The sequence below is a fragment of the Onychostruthus taczanowskii genome, unplaced genomic scaffold (genome assembly GCF_017590055.1).
Source record: "Onychostruthus taczanowskii isolate IOZ18803 unplaced genomic scaffold, ASM1759005v1 scaffold39, whole genome shotgun sequence".
NCBI classification, from domain to species: domain Eukaryota; kingdom Metazoa; phylum Chordata; class Aves; order Passeriformes; family Passeridae; genus Onychostruthus; species Onychostruthus taczanowskii.
Genome location: NW_024501348.1, coordinates 4,913,128 through 4,935,582, shown reverse-complemented (window position 1 = coordinate 4,935,582; position 22,455 = coordinate 4,913,128). Strand labels below are relative to the sequence as shown.

General features: G+C 37.1%; 1 protein-coding gene across 6 annotated transcripts in view; it reads right to left on the bottom strand.

Annotated features, from left to right (window-relative positions):
- Window positions 1-22,455, bottom strand: part of SNX14 (sorting nexin 14) — a 45,171-nt gene that overhangs the window by 3,746 nt on the left and 18,970 nt on the right. For 3 of the 6 annotated variants that reach the window (XM_041412283.1, XM_041412284.1, XM_041412288.1), the window contains 19 exons: window positions 22,273-22,348; window positions 21,321-21,365; window positions 21,156-21,236; window positions 20,897-21,011; window positions 20,358-20,513; window positions 19,935-20,059; window positions 18,833-18,891; window positions 15,311-15,337; window positions 11,501-11,633; window positions 10,642-10,843; window positions 9,609-9,692; window positions 9,373-9,473; window positions 8,972-9,083; window positions 7,217-7,257; window positions 6,926-7,045; window positions 2,613-2,736; window positions 1,921-2,085; window positions 786-881; window positions 1-92 (listed from right to left, as the gene is read on the bottom strand). In XM_041412283.1, the coding sequence (XP_041268217.1) occupies window positions 1-92; window positions 786-881; window positions 1,921-2,085; window positions 2,613-2,736; window positions 6,926-7,045; window positions 7,217-7,257; window positions 8,972-9,083; window positions 9,373-9,473; window positions 9,609-9,692; window positions 10,642-10,843; window positions 11,501-11,633; window positions 15,311-15,337; window positions 18,833-18,891; window positions 19,935-20,059; window positions 20,358-20,513; window positions 20,897-21,011; window positions 21,156-21,236; window positions 21,321-21,365; window positions 22,273-22,348 (1,954 nt within the window). The remainder of the gene's footprint in view (window positions 93-785; window positions 882-1,920; window positions 2,086-2,612; window positions 2,737-6,925; window positions 7,046-7,216; window positions 7,258-8,971; window positions 9,084-9,372; window positions 9,474-9,608; window positions 9,693-10,641; window positions 10,844-11,500; window positions 11,634-15,310; window positions 15,338-18,832; window positions 18,892-19,934; window positions 20,060-20,357; window positions 20,514-20,896; window positions 21,012-21,155; window positions 21,237-21,320; window positions 21,366-22,272; window positions 22,349-22,455) is intronic. The other 3 variants (XM_041412286.1, XM_041412287.1, XM_041412285.1) reach the window with 2 other exon arrangements.

Genomic DNA, 22,455 nt, shown 5'->3' with positions numbered 1-22,455 from the left:
CTGTTTGTTGAGCACTGGTTGCTGCAGTCCATCAAACAGAAGCCTGATGCCTTCATATTTAGCCTCTTCCCCAATGCACTTGCCTATTAAATCTGGACCAAATTCCAAAAAGAAATATACAAGTCATGAGCAAATGCTGCAAAGCAGCTTTATGATGCAGTTACAGAACTTGATTAATTAATAAGAAAAAAAGTTTAAATTAGAGTTCAATTTTTTTTCTGTCTCAAATGGTAAATGGAAAAAAACCCCACACTTTTGGGTTCATCCTTTTCTCTTCCCTTTCCTTCAGGGCTCCACACCAAAATAATTACTAAACTTTTTATAATATCAATGTTTTGTTCTAATGCACTGTTTAATAAACCACAAGTGGATTTTAAAAAATTACTTTCAATTAAATGGGCCCCTCTTTCCTAGTTTACACAGTGTGAGGACAACTCAGATGTACCTTCCAGCTTAATGATGTGCCTTTTATTAACATGGTTTTCATCTGGATAAAGTACAAACCATAGGAACATTCAAAAGATGAAAAATTATGGTACTAAGTACATGTGTAAAGCTCTTGATTCCATCACCATGTCTTTATTAATCATTATTCTGCAACTTTATTCAGTAACACTTAAATGAAGAAACTGAACTGTTGGGTTTTTACACCTGGTATTCCAGTCAACTCAAACCTCAGCAGCACAAGTATTATTTGATTTGGAAAGACAGTGTGACTGTATTTGGGCTAAATATGTGCTTGAACAATTAACCACACTCATAGAGGCAGTCATGGAATACAGAACCTGGAATGTATCTCATCATTTCTTCAAAAGTCTGCTTTGCTCGTTTCTGTTTGTCCTGGAGAGAGCGAGGCTCAGTGTTCTCACAGAACACAGCATCTGCAGCAAGGACACATTGAAAAAAAATGTATCTTTAGGCAGCTACACATCACTGACACAGAAATATGTTTTGGATTGTGGCTTCAAAACTGAACTTCTTCTCTGTATTTTGTTGATTAGAAGGGAATTCTAGTCTTGTCAGGTCATACTTTTTGCTTACATTAGCCTGATCAAATCCAGAATACCCTTCCTGTTTGAAGGACAATCATCTTTTCACAATTTGTTTCCATTCTTGTCAAAGTTTAAAGAATTCCCTTTAAAGTTTGGATCAATTCCATTTTAGGTTAATTATGATCTCCTTAATCACAATTTCCCTTATGCTTTCAAAACTATAAGCAGTATTTACACCTTGTGCTAAAACACTGATTGGAACTGTCAAAACTTCAAATTTACCTAAATTTATGAATGAGAAAGCAAGGATTGCTATTCATCTGAAATACCAGCTGCTCAGTTTTGGTTTTAGGCTCTCATTTTTTGCCTTTCACAAGCTTTATTTTTGGTTTGATAAGGACAGAGCTGTCCCGACTCCAGAGTTCTGGCCAGATGCAGTGTTTGGATCAGACTCCAGTCATGTAATATTCTACAACTGTGAGGTAATTTAAAATTTTTTTTAGTCGCTCTCCTCTTCCTTTATTTGAAGGTCAGGAACACTCAAGCCCTCTCAAGAGCCGACCACAACAAAGGGAACCCAAAAATTAACAATAAAAGACTGATGTAGTACACAAGTGAGGTAACTTGACAACTTCATGAAACATTTGCATTGATGCACTAAACCACTTTATTCTGTTTTTCTTGTTCTTTGCATACCCAAGCAATTTATTATTCATAATACTTTCTGTAATCATCACTGGCATACAACATAGGTGGCTTAGCATCTTTCCACAACAAGCTTTGAAGTTAGTCCAGGCCCACTTGATTTTTAATACTCCACCAGTGTTAGTCAGCATTGCAAAGTTTAGCACTCAGAAACTTCACTGAAGGGATTTCATACATCAGACTTAAGCAATATTTTCTCATCAAAGATGTAACTATTACTGACCTCTCAGTAGTGTTATCAGAGAAACCAACCGGTGCTCCTCAAACAGCTGCTCTAACTTGTTATGCAAGTAATAGTCTGTGTACAATTCCAACGTGTTTTTGAAGAGAATTCTTCCTCCCATCAAGAGATGATGCAGCCAGTCAGGAATGTGGAAAACTACCCTACCTGCAAAGTCACAGCAACATCAATGAGTAGTAACATATATGAGGGTCTCCTACTGTTCATGATAAAGGAATGATTTATTCAAAAGAAAAGAAAAAAAAAAGATTGCAAGCAAGGAAAAAAAATTTCAGTTTTGTTAGTGCAGCACTGAAAATATCAGTATTCTCCACAGCGCTTATCAAATACTTCCTTTAGCTATTTACATTAATTTAACAATTCCAATTCCCAGAGTCTATCAGCAGCCTAGGTAGACCTGAGAAAAGGGATGAGACCTACTCTGATAAGCTCATACTACTGAGATGCAGAAAGATGGAGACATAACAAAGCAACTAAGCAGTGATGAATGATAAATGACATTTTAGCACCAAAATAAAGTCTTCTAAGGAATGACCATGTCACTAAGTTGTGTATAAGCTTGAAAGTGTTGAGTTATGTATGACTGCTGCAATAGGATTTCATTTCTTACCAGAGACTGTGAACTTCATATTTGTCATGAAGTATATGAATAATTAAGAGAAATCACTTCTTACCAACATACATTAAGTAGTCATAGACTCCTTCTACAGTCATCATTTCCAGGAAGTAGTTCTGATTTTGTCGTCTCTCTGTATTCTCAGACCGGTTTGCATTATTCTTGAACAGATCATTAAAAAGCTAAAAACAGAAACAAAAGACTGAAACCACTGCATTCAAAGGCAAAGGGATAGCCACCAGTTCTTTGGTTTCTTTTTATAAAAGCAGCTTCTTTCCAGAGCTTCCAAAGAACTGATCAGGGGTGTTGATTTGTTTAATTGTTTCTGGTTTTGCTTTTTCACATCCTTCACTTTCCGATAAAGAGCACATCACATGCTGCCAAGATACACAACAACCAAAATACCTGGGTTCAGAACAAATCAGCACTGGGACATTAATTCATGAGCTTTTCTGCTCCCACTACCTTCTTCCAACCTAAACAATTATATGACTGTATGCACCTAGATTTTTGTCATAGGCTCTGATTTCCTTGATCCATCCTTATGGATCTCTTAAATGAGGGGCTAAGAGGATACAGAGTTTGTCTGCCTTAAATCACAAGGGAAGCCTACAACATCAAAGTACTCCCAGAAGTTCTTGTTGGCTTCCACTTTGAAATAAATACAATGGTTTCTAGACAAAATATACAAGTTTTTTACACAGAGAAATGCCTTTTCCCCCTGCCAGTTTAACTATTTATAGTAAAATCTTCATGAACTAACATTTCAGTTTCTTTCCATTTATCTCATTTCTCAGTTATATTCCTTTAGCCTTCTATTCTCCTATGTCATCACCTTCCTCCGTGATCCCTTTATTTCCTTGCCTTTGGCTCTTTCTGAAAAGATACTCTAATTCTTGCAAAACTCCAAGAGCCTTTTCCCTGAACACCAAAAGGGGTCCCAAACCACCTAGGTAGCAGTCCTTGTCTCCCCTGCCCCCAAGTCTGTGAATCCTAAAAGAGGGAAAGGAAAAATCAGGATCTAAATCCTGATGCTTTCCATGTTTAATATCTAGCAATCCATACTGACAGTTTATTTTAAATTAACTTGCCAAAATAGTTAATCTAGATATAAAATAGGATTTATACCAGATACTCTGTATTATGAAAAGAAAGTTCAAAAGTTTATGCCAGGGCTCTAAAAAAAAAATCCAAGAACTAGAAGCAAATGCAACATAATCACAGAATTGCCTAGGCTGAGGTGATTGCCACTCAGAGAGGTTTTTTTACCACTCCCAAAATAACATTAGTTCCAAGGAACAGGAAGTAATTTGCTTATATATGGTTCACTTTCTGTACTGCAATTCTCCCCAAAATAAATAAAGCTAAAAACATGCAAATCACAACATCACACAAGTCTCTTAAACAGAATGCTTTGCACTCTTAGGAAAAATTACATCAGGACATCTGGCAAGAGTCAGGTTTTTGACCTGTACTCCATCAGGCCCTCTCTTTTGTTAAGTGCTGAGCTGCTGGTATTACCTTCACAAGGTTCACTCAAACTAAACAACACCGAGTTATTACATAAATTACACAGAAGGGCAAATATGGCTAATGCACTGGTGGATGACTGGTATCCAGGAATGTAACAAGCCTAAAAAGAACACATAATTGTTCACACCTACTTTACGGAAACATCCCTGGCAGGTTGCTTAAAAAACTCCATACAAACTAAAGTCTACATCCTCCACAATACTGAAACCAGAATAGCAGAAAAACCTTAGCTGTAGTATTGTAACTTCAACAAGAGCCTCCTTTATTTTTTAGATATACCTCACAAGCTGACAAAGGTGATACATACTGAGCCAACTCAAAGCAGCTCATTGTGCAATGTAGACATAGGTTCAGTGTCTGGAGGCTAAACTAAATCACTAACAGCAATCTGGTAGGTAACCTATAAAAAAATCAAACATGAAGGCCAGATTAGGGCAAAGCTTCTTGACTTTCAAGTGCTATTTCCTCTTTCACCCAAACCAGGAGCAACATCCTCTGAATGCTGACTGTATCACCATACACAGATGATTTGTGATGCACTTTAAACAGTAATGGTTCCTGGATCAGAGACACACTGAAAGCATTTCAGAATGCAATCTACAATGCTCTGCAGCAGCCATAATACAAAGTGGCATACTTCATATTTTACACTTTCTAGTGTCTTGGCTCAGAAGAAATTCAAGTGAAAAACACACAACTGGTTATCTAGCACAGAAGTTGAGATTATACTCCCAATTCAGATAAGCACAGGATTTTGCTTTAGATGTTTCTGTGCATGTTAATATTTGAGACTAACACTACAAACCTCAATGCTGTCATTATTTGTACCTTTAAGATTAAACAGCAATTATAACCATGAAATATTCTTAAAAGGCTTACAATGAGGAAATTCCATGAATTAGTATTGATTAATAATGGTAGTCAAGTTCTTGAAGTCAGTGAAAGATAAAAGGCCTGTATTAAGAAAAAAGACCAAAGTAATTCCCTTGTACAATAGGCTATCATGCCTTATTGGGAAAAGCAAGCAAAGGAAGCATGAATGCTCACATGAAGTGCCTCACAGAAAAAAAAAAAGTTACTCAACGGTGAGTGCATATGCAAACATACACCCATACATTCCAGCACAGGTGTGAACTATACAAAAACAATACCATGACTATGAACAATATCTACAGCCAGAGGCATAAACCTCTCTCCTGTTCTTCCTGCTTATTTAAAAAGTACAGAGGATACCAAAAGAATAAGAAGAAAGATTTTATGCAGTGTCTGAATCATATCAGTCAGTGAAAGTGACCACGTCTTCCTCCAAGTAGCTACTCAAAAACATTTATTATACTGCTGGTGTTCCAAAAACAGCTTTTATTGCTGTTGGCAGGCCATCACAAGCCAGCAGAACAACGCCTTTATTGGCATATTTTGCAAAGTCTGCATCAGCTGAGAAGTCCTGACCTATTATAGCAAGTCTGACAAAAATATGTTCAGAAGATGATCAAGCTGCTTACAGACCTTCAGAACAGAAACATGGCCAGAAATCCTGCTAGGAGGGGAAAGCAGACTTTTTTTGTTCATTTGAGTTTTTTTAACCAGGCAGGTTGGTAACTCTTATTTCTAAGTGGATCTGATACAGAATGAAATCCAATTGCTCCTGGTTATATTGGGGTTGACTACCCACTTTCATAGTGCATTTTTAAACAGAAATCTTTCCACCAATATTTAGACCACACAAACACACACATGCCCCAGGAACACTCAAAAGGAAGGAGCATGCAGATCTGTCAGAGCATTAGGCACATTTCCGACTGGGCCTGCCCAGACAGACCTTCAGGCATTTCTTATTCAGCCTGCTGAGGAAGAGGGAGCCTGCAGGCACCCCACTCATGGCAGCACCAGGGATCACGCCTTGTCATTTCAGCACAGTCCAGCATGCTGAAACTGAAATAAACAGACCTGTGCCAGAAAAGACACATGAGAACACAGTGACAATACAAGCATAAGGTGGAAATCGACCACCATTTACCAAAAATCTGAAGAACTCTCTTGCTCTGAGATAACATGCTCTTCTCCCAAATGGGCACTCGGGAAGCGCTAACCTTTGGCTGCCTGCCAGATGCCCACATGGACTCCATGCAGGCAGCTCACACTGTCCTGGAACAGACCTTTGGCATTCCCCTCCTTCACCAGAAGTGAGGTGCCTTGCTGCTGCACAGCAGTTACTGCACATAATCACAGAATGGACTGGCTTGGAAAGGACCTCAAAGACTATCTAGTCCCAACCCTCTGCCATGGGCAGGGACACCTTCCACTAGACCAGGCTGCCCAGAGCTCCATCCAGTCTGGCCCTAAATACTTCCAGGAATGAGGAATCCACAATCTCTATGAGCAGTCTGTTCCAGCACCTCACCACCCTCAGAGTTACACATTTTTTCCTAATATCTAATCTAAACCTACTCTCAGTTCCTTTTCCCCTTGTCCTGTCACTAAATGCTCTTGCAGCCTCACTCCATCCTTCTTGCAGGCTTCCCTCAGGAACTGGAAGGCTACACATCTGCACAAAGATGTCATGTCTCACAACAGAAGTGAAAGTGCAGAACTGAACAGCTCAAGTCTATGCCACACGTATTGGGGGAGCAGGAAAGTGTGTTACTCCAGTCTACCTTTGGTCTGGCCTTTGGACTGAACACCCTCCGTGTCTGCATTCCTAGACAGCATTTTCCAGCTTGGCTTCATCTGAAGTAATTTTAGTTAATGAGCTCTAAGACAGCTCCCTAGTGTGAGAGAAAATGTGTGGTCAGTCTTCCCCACTTCTGCAAAATGGGAAAGGAACATGACTTACTATACCTTCTTGTTATTTTCAGAAGTGGGACTCAGAATGGTAAGTTCAGGCCTGCTCGGTTTAGGCTTGGGAGATTCACAGGAGTTAATAAAATTCATGATGAATGGCTCCAAATGCTGACCTTTCTGAAAAAAAATAATTAGTGACTTGTCACTTGCATAATTATGGGAAAGTGAAAACAAAAGCAACAAAAAAAGAAGAATTTTCAAACAAAGTTTTGATTAGCCTGTAACTCAGTCATCTCATAAAATTAGCTAATGAAGTTAAGATATTGGCAACCTGAAAGGCTTACTCACCTCTTTCATCAGCTTTCCCGGAACAGATTTTATGATTTTACCTACAATTAGAAACAAACAAACATTTTCTGTTATTACTGTCTGATTTGAAAGACATTTTGCTCTGCTAGATTTTATGTACTCATTGTCTAGTAGTTATCTGAAAATACAATAATTTTTAAAAATCTGCTTGGGTTTTTTTTCTGATTCGGCACAAAACCAGCTTGCAACCTAGTGATTACTACTTTTCAAGAAAATATACTTGGAAATATACAGATTATTAATCTGAATACTTTTTTAAAACCCCACAATAAAGTACTATAGTTCTACCTCTTAATTCTTCCAGAGTTTAACCATAAATAGCTCTAACACTGTAACAGTAGTACTGCTTCAACACCAGTAGAGACAAAATTCCTTATATTTAAGTTACTCACAGAAGCATAAACACTTATCACAGAAGAAATTAAGATAACTCAGATTCTCCTCTTCCTGTGAAAAAATCAGCAAATCTGGAGAGATTCTGGGGAGACCCAGCCTCAAAAACCCTGGCGAGCTGAATTTTCTAAACTGGATAGGATACAGCTGTGGCCTTAAAGATCAGCTCTTGTGTCCTGATAAGGCTATCAGGATATGGCACAGTAACTTTGAATGCTGAAAAATGAAAGTGTCTAGGACTAGTTTTATTTTAAGCACCACAGTTACCGTAACATTTTTCTTATCTACATGTCATTAAATATGGAATTTACATCGGAAAGTATGTACAATGATCAAATGATAATAATAAAAACTCTCATCCTCACAAAAAGCCCGACCAAAATGCCAAGACTTGTTATAATGCTCTTTATGGAAGTGAAGCACTGTCTCAGATAGGAAATGTATTAAACACCATAATTATAAGCTTTTATAAGGATGTACAGTTGGATCTAGAAGGGAGACCTGAAACAAAACCAAAACCTTTTGACTGGAGGCTCAGAACAGAAATCACACTCAACAACTCATGAAGCAGACCAAGAGAAGGGCTGCCCCAACCACACCATGACCAGGAGCTGCAGTGGTGCAGCTCAGACAGGCTCTCTGGGACCACAGCCACAAGTGGCACAGGACATGGAGACAGAATGGCCATGAGGCTGACCTGACCAGCTCAGGCCCACTATTCTGGGACAGCTACGCTGCAGCCAAGTCACACTACAGTCAACTTTTTTGATTTATTGTGAACTGTCATTAGACATTAGAACTTCTGAATTTCCATTTGACCTGCCTGTATCACACACACAGTTTCTGTCAAGTAGCTCATGCTAGAAAAGATCTTAACACCAGCTAATACTAGAAATATCAAATACTGTAGTTTTCAGAATAAAAAAATAAGAGGAGTTTAATCAATAAAATCCAAAGATAGTTTTGTAAGTGTTCATGCCATCTCATCTGCAAACAATGAGAGACACATGCAGATTTGACTTGTGACAATACTGTAAATTTTCTTGAACTATGCAATTCATTAAGAGAAACCTTATCTTGCTTGCCGACACAAAAACTCAAAAGCCACTGAAGCAATTTTTTCCAAAACTTCAAAATGTCTTTTTTCTTCAAGGAAGAAGTATCAGCATACCTTCCTTGCTGAGCTATAATTTTAGGGGCTGTGAAGGAGCAGAGTTCTTATTTCGTACATCCACAAGAGTTATCTATTCATTATTACTGTCAATCACAGAATCACAGAATTCAATCACAGCATCCACAGCATTCCTATTTGTCAGCATAAACAAGCAGCATATTACATACCAAGATTCACATCAGGCAACATTTTATCAAGAAACTGAGTCTCTCCTCCATTAGGGGATAGGAAGTCAGCTAAAAGCTGGCTGTTACTTAGTTCTGGATGTTGCAGAAGTTTCTTTGAAACAGAAGGAACAAAGGAGGTGTAAGTACTTTAAAACTAACCTTTAAAAATCTGTTTCTGTATAGTAAAAATATATTAAAAAAGTATTATACTGCCACAGATATCGTCATTTGCACGAGATTTCTGTTTTCAGTCATGTGAAACTTTAACACTGCCCACTTGAATCCTTTCTGTAAATATAAAGTTACTTGGAAACAAACAAACAAAAAACCCCAGATATTCTTTTATTAGTTTTATATCATTAGTTTTAAAATATTCTTTGCTCCAAATGTTTGTTTGATACCTGGAGATATTCCTGAAACTCCTCTCTCTTGGATTTTAAGAACTCATAGTTCTTGGGGCCAATGATCCTCTTTGAGGGAAGCTGAGCATCAGGAAATGTACCTAGTAAAGATATCAAGGAGTTTAAATTGTTCTTGTAGTGCAGTAAACACTGATTTTATTATTTTAAATTTAATCTAAGTAATGAATAATAATCACAGCGGGGGAAAATAGCTTTCCAAATGACAGAGAACGTACCATGAAATTCTGTAAGTTTTGATTCAAGCACGTAGAATTCAAGATACCTCCTGTAGACAGACCAGTGCTCAGGTTCATGTCCAACTGGAGAAAAAAAGTTAAAAATAAACCAGGTTTTATGGCACCTGGGAGACAAATTAACAACAGCAAACATATGCTGATTATCACAAAAAAAAAAACCTCAATGACATTAGCCCCCTGTTGTAGTAACAAAAACCTCAAGGTACTTTCAATGTTACAGTAAAATGCATAACTGGCAGACAGACACGGTACTAGCAAGGAAATTATCATTTATGGGATCACTACAATCTAAACAATGGAGTCCTGCATAATCTCAACATTTATGATGGCTGACTACATTAGATCTATTTTCCAACATTGAACCAAATGATTTACAGAAATAGTACTTGCTGAATACAGTTCTCTGCCACCAACTTGAAGGCTGATGATTCTTAATCCTATCACTAAAGATATCACTAAATGCCTCTTAAATACTTTCAGCTTATTGTGGAAGTATTAGTCTCACTAAGACAAATCCCAGCAGCCTTAGGATGATGTTGTTTCCACCCACTCCCTATGGATGTATTGCAATCCAGATTCTGGTAAACTAACTGCACGCCACGATGGTTCCCAATAAGCAAAACATTTTCATTTCCTAAGAACTAATTTTAAGGTTATATAAAAAATGATTTGTTGTTCATTATTCCAAAGTTCAAAGTGGATGGAAAAAAAAATGACAGGTGTTTATTAATACAAATTTTAAGATAAGTATTTTTGGAAAGAGAACATTTCAAACTTTGGCATGAAGTCTAAATAGAACTGACTCATGCTGAGGAGTCAGTTCTCAACTTGCAAATGCTAAATGTGATCATTTATCTCTCAAATTCATTTTCTCAGAACTTTCAAGCCATTATTTTGAAATCAGAAGAACACATATACAAAACACACCTGCAAGAGCCAACAGACCACAGCGCACTAGAATATTTTGAGTTCCCTTTAGAATGACACTTCACTGATCTGCAACACTGCGTACCTGCGCTTCTATCATTTCTCTCTACATCAATGCAGAATACAGGAATTCTCTCCTTTCTGTCTTTTCTTTCCAAGGAGGGATCATCAAAAAAATCAACGTATGGGATGCTGATTTTCCACGCAGCAAGGTTGCGGGGTGTATTAGGGGTGGTAACAGCCTCCTCAGGAGAATCATCTTCCATCACCATAACACCTTCTTCAATCTGAAAGGATTCAAACAGAGATCTCCAGTTCTATTTTAATTGGTACAGTCTACCTCTGCTTCAAACCAATTCCCTCCTCTTTCCTTTTTCAAATTTTCCGTTCGGCCCCCAACTGTGGTTCCGGTAACAACATCCCATGCAGTAAATTCTACCATTGGCTCTATTCATGACTGTTTAGCATGGAAGAAAAACATTAACTCAGGGAGACACCCAAGACAAATGAGAAAGGACTACTGGCTCCTGATTGATAGAGAGAATGCTGCATCACAGACCAACGTGACAGTGCTTTCTATGCTATGTTATTTATGGTTTTAAGGTCTTGTGGCAGGCTGCAGATGAAGAGCCATGCATGCAGTCTTGTGCACACTTTACTACCCAGAACTGGAGAAAAAGTCATTGTTTATAAAAATATCTGACACTGCTACTTTTGGTATTTCTCTGTACAAAAACAATAAGCTCAGAAGCACAGAAACTGGGGATGTGACCTTGGCTTGTGAATGAATACAGGGAAGATAAGGCAACTTAATCAGAAGCCAGCACATGAAAACTGTGCAGTGAAGAAAGCAGAAATTTAACAATTTCAAATGAGCAAAGGAGAAAAAAAATAAACTCTAAGTCCAACAAAGACTTCATGTAAAATTAAATGGTTTTACTCACAAAATCATCTTCTCCTTCATTTAAGTTATAGTTAGGCAACATAGCTCCTTCCATCGCAGAACTCTTGAATACACCTTTTATTTTGTTCCCTATTTTGCTGATTCCAAATGATTCTCCTCTCTTCTGTGTGGTCCTAGGATTACAGAAGCCACAGTACACAACACAAGGCATATCAATACACAGCTGCTCAATAGGCCATTGCACACTATTTGCAGATAAGAGAAACAACTCTATAAACAGGGATCCAACATATTTACAGTTCCACTTAGTTAAAATTCATTTATGGTATATCTGTTCCCTGATCAATCTGCAAAATTTCTTGATTACACTTTTTAAGACAGACAGGATTCCATATGCTTAAACACAAGTAAGCTCTCACAATAGTATCCTAGTAATTCATGACACAGAATAAACAATTAGCTAGGTAAAACAACTTTGTTTTGACAGCAGAAACTGTGCTATTGCTACAGGCATGCACATCAAGTAGGTCATTAACTTCGTCCTTTTCCTTGTACTTGTATTTAAATATTTATCCTTCTACCAAGTGTAGGTACTTTCTTTAAATGGAATTTTACAAGCACGTATCATTCAAGATAGATCTCAGTTTTTAAGCAGTAGAGACAGATAAAAGGAACGTGCAAAGAGCAAGACACAGCATGAGAGAAAACAGATGCAACTGAGGAATCCTGGCTTGAAGAGCCAGTCTGACTGAAAGTTGAAGAGTTTTTAAAGTCTCACCACTTATGACAAAGCGTCTGAAAGCCAACAAACCAGGTATGGGACTAAAAAAATTACTTGGGCAGCAAGCACACTCCTCACTGAGAGAATGGATTTTTTATTATTCTTACGCCCTTACACAAGTCCTGCCACTGAAGATTACTTCTTGCATAGAAATGCTAGCAATTTTGGAAAGAAAAATGTTTCTGTTGAATATAGAATCTGCCTGAGGTTCCTTATGGTGATTCAATATATACAGTTGAGAGACAAGTTAAAAATCAATACAGTGAACTTCAGAATCAAACATTCAAAAGAAATTTAGAGACTGATATTAGACGTACAACTAGTACTTTGGAGGACAAAAAAATCCAGTTTCTTTTTCCTTTAAAAAAAGAAACTATTGACTTCTGGAAGGGATTACAAAGAGAACTGCAGCAATCAGCAGGTAAAGCATTTTCGTCATTCATGAAACCATGCAGACAACACCAGCTGCTGACTCCAAGCATGCACGTGCATGTTGCTAATAACCTTCCTGTTTATAATCTTACACAGACTGTGTACATGACTAAAGTTGCGTAAATAACCCACTGTTTTTCCCAATTTTTTGCTTTTTCTATCTCATCTAATCATCAGCTCCAAAGCATACTGGCACCATCTATCTTAATTATCTTGTCTATGCAATGACAAGGTTGCTTGGCTGCTTGCAGCTAAATCCGTATTTTAACAATTTTACTCTATTCTTGGACAACTTCTCCTACATGTTACTGTGCTGAACTGAGCTGTTTCACATAGGGGACTTTACCTGAATCTTCATGTGCTTCAACACTGGGCTAGAAAATACAAACCTCAATCAGACAAAACTAGCTATTCTGGAAGGCTGATTATTTCAGACCTCTGGCTTAACCTTGAAGGGAGTTTTCATCATTCCTCTGAAAACTGGTGCAGCTCTCAAGAGTTTGAGCAAAAACATTGATTTGCACAAGGTCGGTGATTTGATAGGAGGACTCCAGTCTCAAAGCAGTTCTTACCCACACTGAGCATGCTCCAGGTGAAGGCAGCATTCACCTGTGCCTGTAGTGAGCTGTATGCAACCAGAACTCAACCTGGCAGCTAGGAACCAACCCTTCCAGCCCCAACACACAGCACAAAGATTTATACCACATGAATAAAAAGCAATCACTGAACTGGACAAGTATAAAGTCACAAACTAGGATGGGAATCTCTTCACAGGAAGTGACAAATTCGGAACAAACACCAGTGAATTGGAGGGTACACAGACATTCTCCACAACATATGGAGAGAACACAGGACTGGTTTGGCAAAAATCCTTATCACAAATCACATTAGATGAGAATGGAAAAGAAATGTGTGCATGTTAGCAAAGATGGATGCATTGACAACAGAATGACTTGACATTTCAAAGAAATGGAGCAATTAAAAAATATATACAAAAGGTATCATGATGAAAATCTAACAGATTCACTGGTTAAGCAAAAATAGAAGAAAGACTTTGAGACTAGGCAGAAGGAAAGATGGGACTAGGATAGGGGCAGGTTCAAGACATGAAGGACCAAAGATGACAGAAAGTAAATGGTTTAGAGCAGAGACAAGATTTTTTTTTAAGACCTGTCAACAAATATATATACATCCAAAAATTTTGGAAAAATAACCCACTCCCTCTAGTGCTAATCCATATAATAGCATTATTAGACCATCATTCTATAGTTGCTTTCTCAAGAGGGCCCTCTGTGCAGAGTCTACAGGCTCCAACATTCCTGAAGAATAATGTGACAACAAGAGCTTGGAACACTTTTCTTTTTCCAAACATTCCAAAAGTAACACATACCTAACACTAAAAAAATTACAATTATTGTTTACTCTATAACAAGGAATTGCAGACTGAAGAAGTCCACTGTGCACTGTGGCATTCGTCAGTCATGGATGGTTGCAAAATCATTTCCCCATAGGATGCCTGCCTCATTCAGTGCACTGAACAGACCTTGGCAGGGGATGAGCCAGGGCTGTGCAGCTGAAGAATGATGCTGTGAGTCTCTCTGGGTCAAGAAGGACCAGACCAGTTGTACAGATCAGACAAGGCAGATATTAACATGCACATGAAGTCATAGTACCATTTCCTCTGGCTGACTAAACTCCCTACACACTGTCAGGAGAAACGCTGAACACATACTGCTGCACTTGAAAATCAATGAGCTGCATTTATAACTCAAGAACTCCTTATTGCTTAACAATCAAGCAAGTTACAGCTCAAAATAAAAGTATCTAATTACCTTGATTCTTAACCTGAAAAATTAAGTTGAAAAATTTCCCCTCAAGACTAATATGAGCAAACTATGTCATACTTATCCTCTGTTAAATTCTAAGGGAAAGTCCATGAGGAAAAGATTGTTTTCTGAGTTTGGATACCATGTAATTAAAGAGGCATGAATAATGAGAAAACAAACCACTGGACAGCTACTAAGGCATTAATGAGTGGTCACATACTACCTACAGCAAATTATAAAAAAATAGCATATGTTGTCATCAGACCTGTAACAGTCACAAGAGAAGCTGCAGAAATAACTGATTTGGGCAACTGTTGGGTTTGAGTGCTTAAAAATCATAAAATGGTTATATTTGCAAGTGATGTTAGACAATGATCACTCCAGACACAGCTTGCAAGAAAAAACAAGCACATTAGTGGATAACAATGTGACATGGAGTAAAGGAAATTTTGCAGCAGCTACCAGTCACAAGTAAAAAAAAAAAAGAAAAACGTTTCAAGCTCTGGAAATACATTTCAAAACAAATGATGACAGACAGACTGTTAACAGTGAAGTGTTAATGTACAGCAAACAATATTAATGTAATGCAAACATGTGAAATTAGTAATTAGGCAATTTCTAAACACTTGTGAAAAGAACATGGGGAGTAAAGCTTTTTGTGAGGAGAAATGCACCTCAGACCAGAGAAGACATTCATGTCTTTTACAAATAGAATGAGCAGTTAATTACAATTATAAAGGCTGTATGATGAAGTCATGAGAGATGCAGCATAACTAACACACAACATTTATTGAGTGTTAGATAGACTTACCGTAAGTCATCCAAACTCAGGCTACTTCTGCAACAACAGGCAAATCAATTACCTCAGAGCCCAGCAGGAAATCAAAATAAAGCAAAACAACAAAAGAACCCTAACCAAACCACACATGACTGACCTATCCCAGCAAAACTGAACAAGCTTTGACCATCATCATGGGTTAAGAAAAGAGGCAGTACAATTAGGAATTCCTGACCTTGAATCCCAAGAAAGTGAAGAGTATCTACTAATCTCATCATCACAAGCCTAGCCTTTGAACTTGAACCATCAGTTATTGAAACTTACAGGACAAGCAACCACAACTTTCATTCTTAGCATTATCTGTAGTGCCAAATAGCCAGCTAATTTTTCCTATTACCTATATTCAGAAGTCATGTAGGAATCAAATTAATTTGACAATACAATGAAAAAGCTGTGGCCTCACTCCGTGTAATAATACATGCTCTCTCCTCCTCTGTATTAGAATAGTATATACATATATAATACAGTATAATACATGTATTAGGTATAATAAGACCCACTATTAAATTTTTAAAATTTGTATTTCACATATTTTAAGAACTGCAACACATTTTTGACATTCTACCTAACCTGGTACATAGAACCAATGCCTCAGACATCAACCTGGTAATTCCAGTCAAGATGTTTAAATGAATTAACTATAAACACTGTCACCACACACAGGATTTTAATTCATTGGAGCTACTGAATTCTGGACAAACTAACATGAGATAAAACCATTAAAATTTGAGAGTTTGTTTTACAGAAGGATCTGATTGTAAGACACCTTACACTGCCTTTGGCCGTGTAAACTGTGAAAGTGGAAATATAACCTAGCAGATTAGAAATTATGATGACTATTACATAGCACAGAACTTCTCACAGACTTAATCCAAGGGTTTTTCTCCTAACCACTCCCAGAAATTGTTAGTATCTTTTCTAAATGGTCCTTTAATTTAAAAAAATTATTTAATTTCACTGCTATTTTAATATGAGAGACCAGGATGTGTCTATTAGTGGTTCTCGTTCTCATATGCAGAAAATCAAGACCGATATACAGAAATTCAGAAATCTGGGAATTCATACTACATAACAGCTTTTCTTTCTTTGTTGAGACTTCCAACACAGACTACATTTAAGTAATGTAGTAATGTATTATAAATACTTAAAGGTGAGAGAGGGAGAGAGAATTCTCATTGTCTCTCCCACACTACCCAAATTAAGTTGACAGAACTAGAACTCGAAGCATCAATTACCGTAGGCCACACACATTAAATATTAGGTAAAAAACATCAGTTACAGAGATAGAAATTATGACAACCATAGTTATCAATGTGACTTCTTTACACTCCAGAAACCCTTGGCACTGCTCACTAATTGTCTCTGCAGTTTTCAGAGCACATTATTTGTCCTGCCTGCAAAAAGCTGTGATTGTTCTGTACAGTTCAAAGAAGTGATCCAAACTAAAAATTACACAGATATCACTTCTTCCTATCTTTCTGCCTATATTTTCTAGAAATTGTGATTTTCTTGTCTTGCAATAAGGGAAATATTTCAACACATTACCCTCATGCACGTTCCACTGGGATTTCATACCTACTTCTTGATCTGATTTTTTAGCCAGCAGTACCTAAGCAATACATACACAGTACCCATAGCAAAGCACAACAAAAATATGGGAAACAAAACTCATCTCTGCATGTAATTACTTCCAATTGGAAGTAATGCCAGAATAAGAAAGAGAAGGCAGGACAAAATATATGGAATAACATCTGGAATAATTTTGTAAGAAACCCTGATTTTTCCCCACCCTCTTGGAAGTGACTGTACACAATTCTGCAGAGGGAAATTCCAAAGCAACAGGCAAAATACTTGCAAGACAGGATCTCTGTTTCATGGAAATAATCACTGAGGCACCAATTCTGGAACACACAGTATCTTGCACTGGAAATCAGCATATACATTAAGAGCATTCAAATTGTTCTAAAATGTAAAGCAGATACATTTTCAGTAAAAGCTATGGATGCTGTTTGAGAATATGCGGCAACAGCTGCCAAACAAAATTCGTTCATTTTGCAGCCAGAGATGCATTTCAAAAACTCCAGACAGTAATGGCCTGTAACTTCCCCCTTTCTGTTTCTAAAAGTAAAGCACCGAAGAGGTGACCTACATGTTCTCATATTTTAACTAGATTTAAGATGAGTATGACAGAATACTTCCAACCCCTGACATGAACAATTTGGGGGAAGAAAGCAGAAGGCAGATTTAAAGGTCTAGGTGAAACCCCGGAGCCATCTTCAACAGAAGCTGAAGTGTCTTTAAGGTCATCCTACATAGAGTAATATGCAGGAAAGGAATCCAGTTTGGGCTAGCTGCCTTCATCCCATGCCTCTTGTTAAGACACTTCTAGAAGCTTGCCAGCACCACTATGAGACAGCACTACACCAAAGCTCCAGTCCTGGACCTACAAAAACTACAAAGACTACATAAAAGATGTCACCTATGGAGACATAATAGAGAACAATCATCCCATTTTTGAAGAACAGGAGCAGGGAACAAAGGTAGGTGCCAGTAATACAAATGTCATAGTAGGCTGTGAAACAGGAGTTTACTGTCAGGTGTAACTCTAATGAAAGCAGAAAAGGCTAAATTAATCAGTGTTACTCCTCTAGAAGAGGACAAGCATTAGCATTTTCCACAGTACCATGGAACTTACTTCATATCAAGAAAGAAAGCCTATCCATATTAAAGATTGTCTCACTGATGTTCCCATTCTTTTGGCCAGGCCATAAAAGAAATTCAGTTGGGCTACTCCACACCTGCCAGAGCCATCCAGCATAAAGTGAAACACAAGAAATTTTGAGACCTCAAGGTTTATCAACCCAGCTCTAGCCCACACTGGAAGATCACCCTTCCCCACCACAGGAGAGGCTCTTCTCCTCCACAGGCTGTAAGGAGCCTGAAGGAGGTCTGGACTGTAAGTTCTGGCCCAAGCCCAGAAGCAAGGCTTCTGATGCTGCATTTCTGCAATGGAGTTGAGGAACAGAAAACACATTTCATCTAGGAGAAATGGCAAACCCTCCTTGTCACAGTAAGAGAAGATTCCCATCAAATAACCAGGTTGGTTTGGCATAGGGTACACTGTGCCTATAACATCTGAAATCCAAGACGACACAGCTTGGCACCACTAAAATAGTATTACATATACACAATCAATTAAATCACCATTTTATTTTCACATAATCTTTTTCTCACTGCTTTTTTTTTTTCCTTCCCTCTTCTCAGATGTTCAGGTCTAAATCACATTCTGAATTCTTGAATGTAAAATACTTCAATAGAAGAGATGCCTTGTATAACACTACTTTAGTATATAATTTGTCCATTTAAAAACAAAAAAATAGAGCTAAAAATCTAGTGAAATTAATATCAGGCAATAGCTATATTCTTACACTTTAATATTTTGATGTTTTTAATTAAAAACCAAAGAAAACCACTTAAAAGTTCTATCATGCCTACCTGTTAAACTTTGAGTTGCGGGTTGGTGACTCTGCTCCTCTTAATAGGTGTCTGAAGTACTGTAGCAGACAAATAAGGTATCAAAGGAAACACTGGATTAACTGAGGTAAAGGCTACTGTGCAACAACATTGCAAAATTTAGGAAATGAGAACTGAAGGAAAAGCCAAACTGACCATAATCTAGCAGTTAGAATTTTAATGTGGAAAAGGGCAGACCATACAATAATCAATACATTAGACTAGGACTACTTACTTAACCTCACATAATCATGAGATTAAAACCACAAAGCAGAAATAAAAATTAAATTAAGCACCAAAATCCACGTCTCCTCCTTGTTAACAAATCAAGCATTTGAAGCATTATAGCTATCATGTGAGAGATGACCATCAAAACCGTTTTTGAGAAATGCCAAGTAAGGCAAGTACCCACTCCTAGGACAAATCAATACATCTGGTCTCAAATGAATGCAAGAAGCTTAACACACAACCTGACTTACACACATAACTTCTGAAAGGAACATGAATTCAGACTCACCCCTGTGATTAAAGTGTGCCTTACTAGAAGGCCTTAGGCAGATAAAGTCAACTCAATGCGGGGAATTCTTAAGGTGGCATTTACAACCCAACCACACAACAATCTTAAATACTTTTTAAATTGTATTGAGAGATCTTCTTGAAAACAAACACCAGACTTTTAGCTGCAGGAATGCATAATGCTGAAAAAACCTAAATGCACCTTTTGTATCTTTAAATACCATTATATTCTTAAAAGTAAATAAGGAGATTGAGTCCTACATCTATCAGGCAGATGACTTTTGCATCAAATTTGCAATCATAAAGATGGGGTGGAGAGGATTTTGTAATAGCTGTGATATACACAAATTGTTACATCAAAAACATGAAGTTTTCCTTTTATTCTGTGATGATGTGTTGGACTAGAATAAATTTTATTTTCCTAGTGAGACTGGTCCAGCTCTAGAATGTCAACTGAAAATGAAAGCCATATTTTTCAGTTCCACATACATGTGACTATTGTAAATAGAGTATCCTAAAAAAATACCATCTCACTTTTAAGACTACTCTTCCAATCTTTCATGCTTACCTCATCACTGTGACAGAACATGGGAGTAAAAACATTCTCAAGCAGAGAAAGGACGTGCTCATAAGCTTCAAAAAGACACCGCATAGTTTGGAGTTTCACAACATCCTTATATGGACCTTCAGCAACTATTAAAAAAACCTTAAGTATTAATACAGAGAGATATACATACAGGCATATAAATAGCTCATAGTTCATGTTTTCTCCTGGTCAGAGTTTGTGACTATTTTGCAAGCTACTCTAAGTTTTATAAATAAAAAATAGAAATAAATTGACAAAAAAAGGATTAAGCAAAATATAACATGGGAATAATTTTTAAAACTGGCAAAAAAATGTCTGATGGTATTCAGCAAAATTTCTTTTCACTTTATTAGAAAATGTTGTTTAAATTCCAATGTACATTATTCCTTTCGAATTCCAACTTACTTCTTTGAATCTCTTCCACAATGAAAGGGTCAAATCTAATCTTGTCGATGCTTTCATCCAAACAGTAGGTTTTATAAATTTTCTGTACTTCGTCATGAAGAGACATTTTTTCAGTATCTGATAGTTCTGGTCTCAAAATTCGGTCATTGAATTCCTCTGAGAAACAAAGGAAAGAAAAAAGCAATTCTTGATCAACTTGGCAAACAACATCTTGAAGAACCCTACAGCATCAACTCATTTTGCAGTAGGTAATTTGCAAAACTTCAAAATTAAAAGAAACATAAGACATGTCAAAATCCAAGGTAATAAGGCAGCTGCCTTCTTATTAACTATAATTCAAATCTGTTCATAAAGTTATTACTAAAAATATATTGCAATTAGAAGAAATTATTCCTTATCACAGAAAGGATAAATTCATGAGGTTGTTCTAAGCATATGAATGATTTTTTCTTCCTAAATTACCCAAATGCAAATTGCAGTGTTCCGTTAGAATGATTTCCATATCATCAAGTAACATCAGCACACGTCTGTAATCTTACCCACAGCCAGGCAGAACTGCAGCACATGGACAGCCCCTTCCTGTTTCAGGAAGTTCATAAACCTAAATAAAAGGTCCTGTTGATCTCTGATCTCCTTTAGCTCCAGTTTCAGTACCTGAGTAGGTTAAAAATGCAGTCAGCCAACTTTCAAACTTTCAGTCAGTACATAAATAACGCAAAGAGCTGTAGAACAAAATCAGCAGGTAAAGTAAAATACTTATTCAAAACAGGAAAGGAAGTAAATGTTGCCTTTGCTTACAGATGGTTTTTTATTTCTTGGCTCGGCAAATTTCTGAAGGAATGGAACCAATGAAGAAGTAGGCTCAGTTGCTATCTCAGGCTGCAGAAAAAAATGACAACTGGGTAAGAAAGCTTCTTTCATGGGTGATCAAAATACCACTGTTTTAACTTTGCCAGTACTCACTGGACTATCATCAATGAAGATCAGTAGTAAATGGTTGACAGTATCCTGCAAGAAACACAAAACAACAAATAAATTATTATATTATTAAAGAAATATTATTAAAGAAAACTGATTTAATCTATTTTGTTGATTTATTAAAGAAAATCAACAAAACAGATTAAAATAATTTCAATACTATGTTATACCCAAATTTAAACATGAGTATATTAATACTTTTAAAAAAGCAAAGCCTGATAATACACATTTGAGAACTGAACTTCAATGGTCTCAAGTTTTTACAAGTCAGGGACTTTCTGAAGAGACCTTCACAGAAATATTCTTTACACATGGAAGAAAAGGTAAAAATACTTGGAAGGATGCCTAAGTGCAGATCTAATGAACTAGTAACACTTCCACACTACAGTACTTTCTGTTTGCAGCCAGGTGATGCCTGCATAAGCACTGCCATTCTGCCTAAAAAACACATGCATATTTGAAAATGAGGATGGCAGTGTTGCAGCTTTATAAATAAATGTTCCTTGATTTGCAGAATTGAGGGAAAAAATTCATTTTGATACAGCCGCAAAAAAAGCTGGTTACTTAGACTGCTATAAAGATCCATAGAGCTGGAGTTCAAGTAATCAAGTCCTTTTTTAAATGTAACAATAGCAACTTGTAGATGTTTACACTAGCACAGCATCCTCCCATTTGACAGGAGCTGTAATCCTGAAAAACACATTCTTAAGGAATCGTACCAGTACTGTTATTTCAGTCAGTTCAGTGAGTTAATTCATATGAACAAACAAAAGAATTGGCCACAAGACTTCTTTTTCTTTTATGTTCTATTTCTTTTATCTAGTCAAAATGCACAGCAAGTAAGTCATTACACATCATTTGCTTTACCACAACATGCTCAGTAGGTAAACAGTAATTTTGAGTAAATTAAGATTATTCGTGTGCTCCAAAGTCTTACAGGGTCAGCTAAGAAATCCATTGAGGGAAGGAAAACTGAACCAGGGAGAATCTCTCTAATGAGAAGGGCCAGGGATCTGAAAAGAAAATAGAAGAGAGAAAATAAAAATGCAAAGCAATATTAAATTACATAAATTTCTAGGTGAAGTTTCCAATTCTGTCATATACTGGGGAATATTTTAGG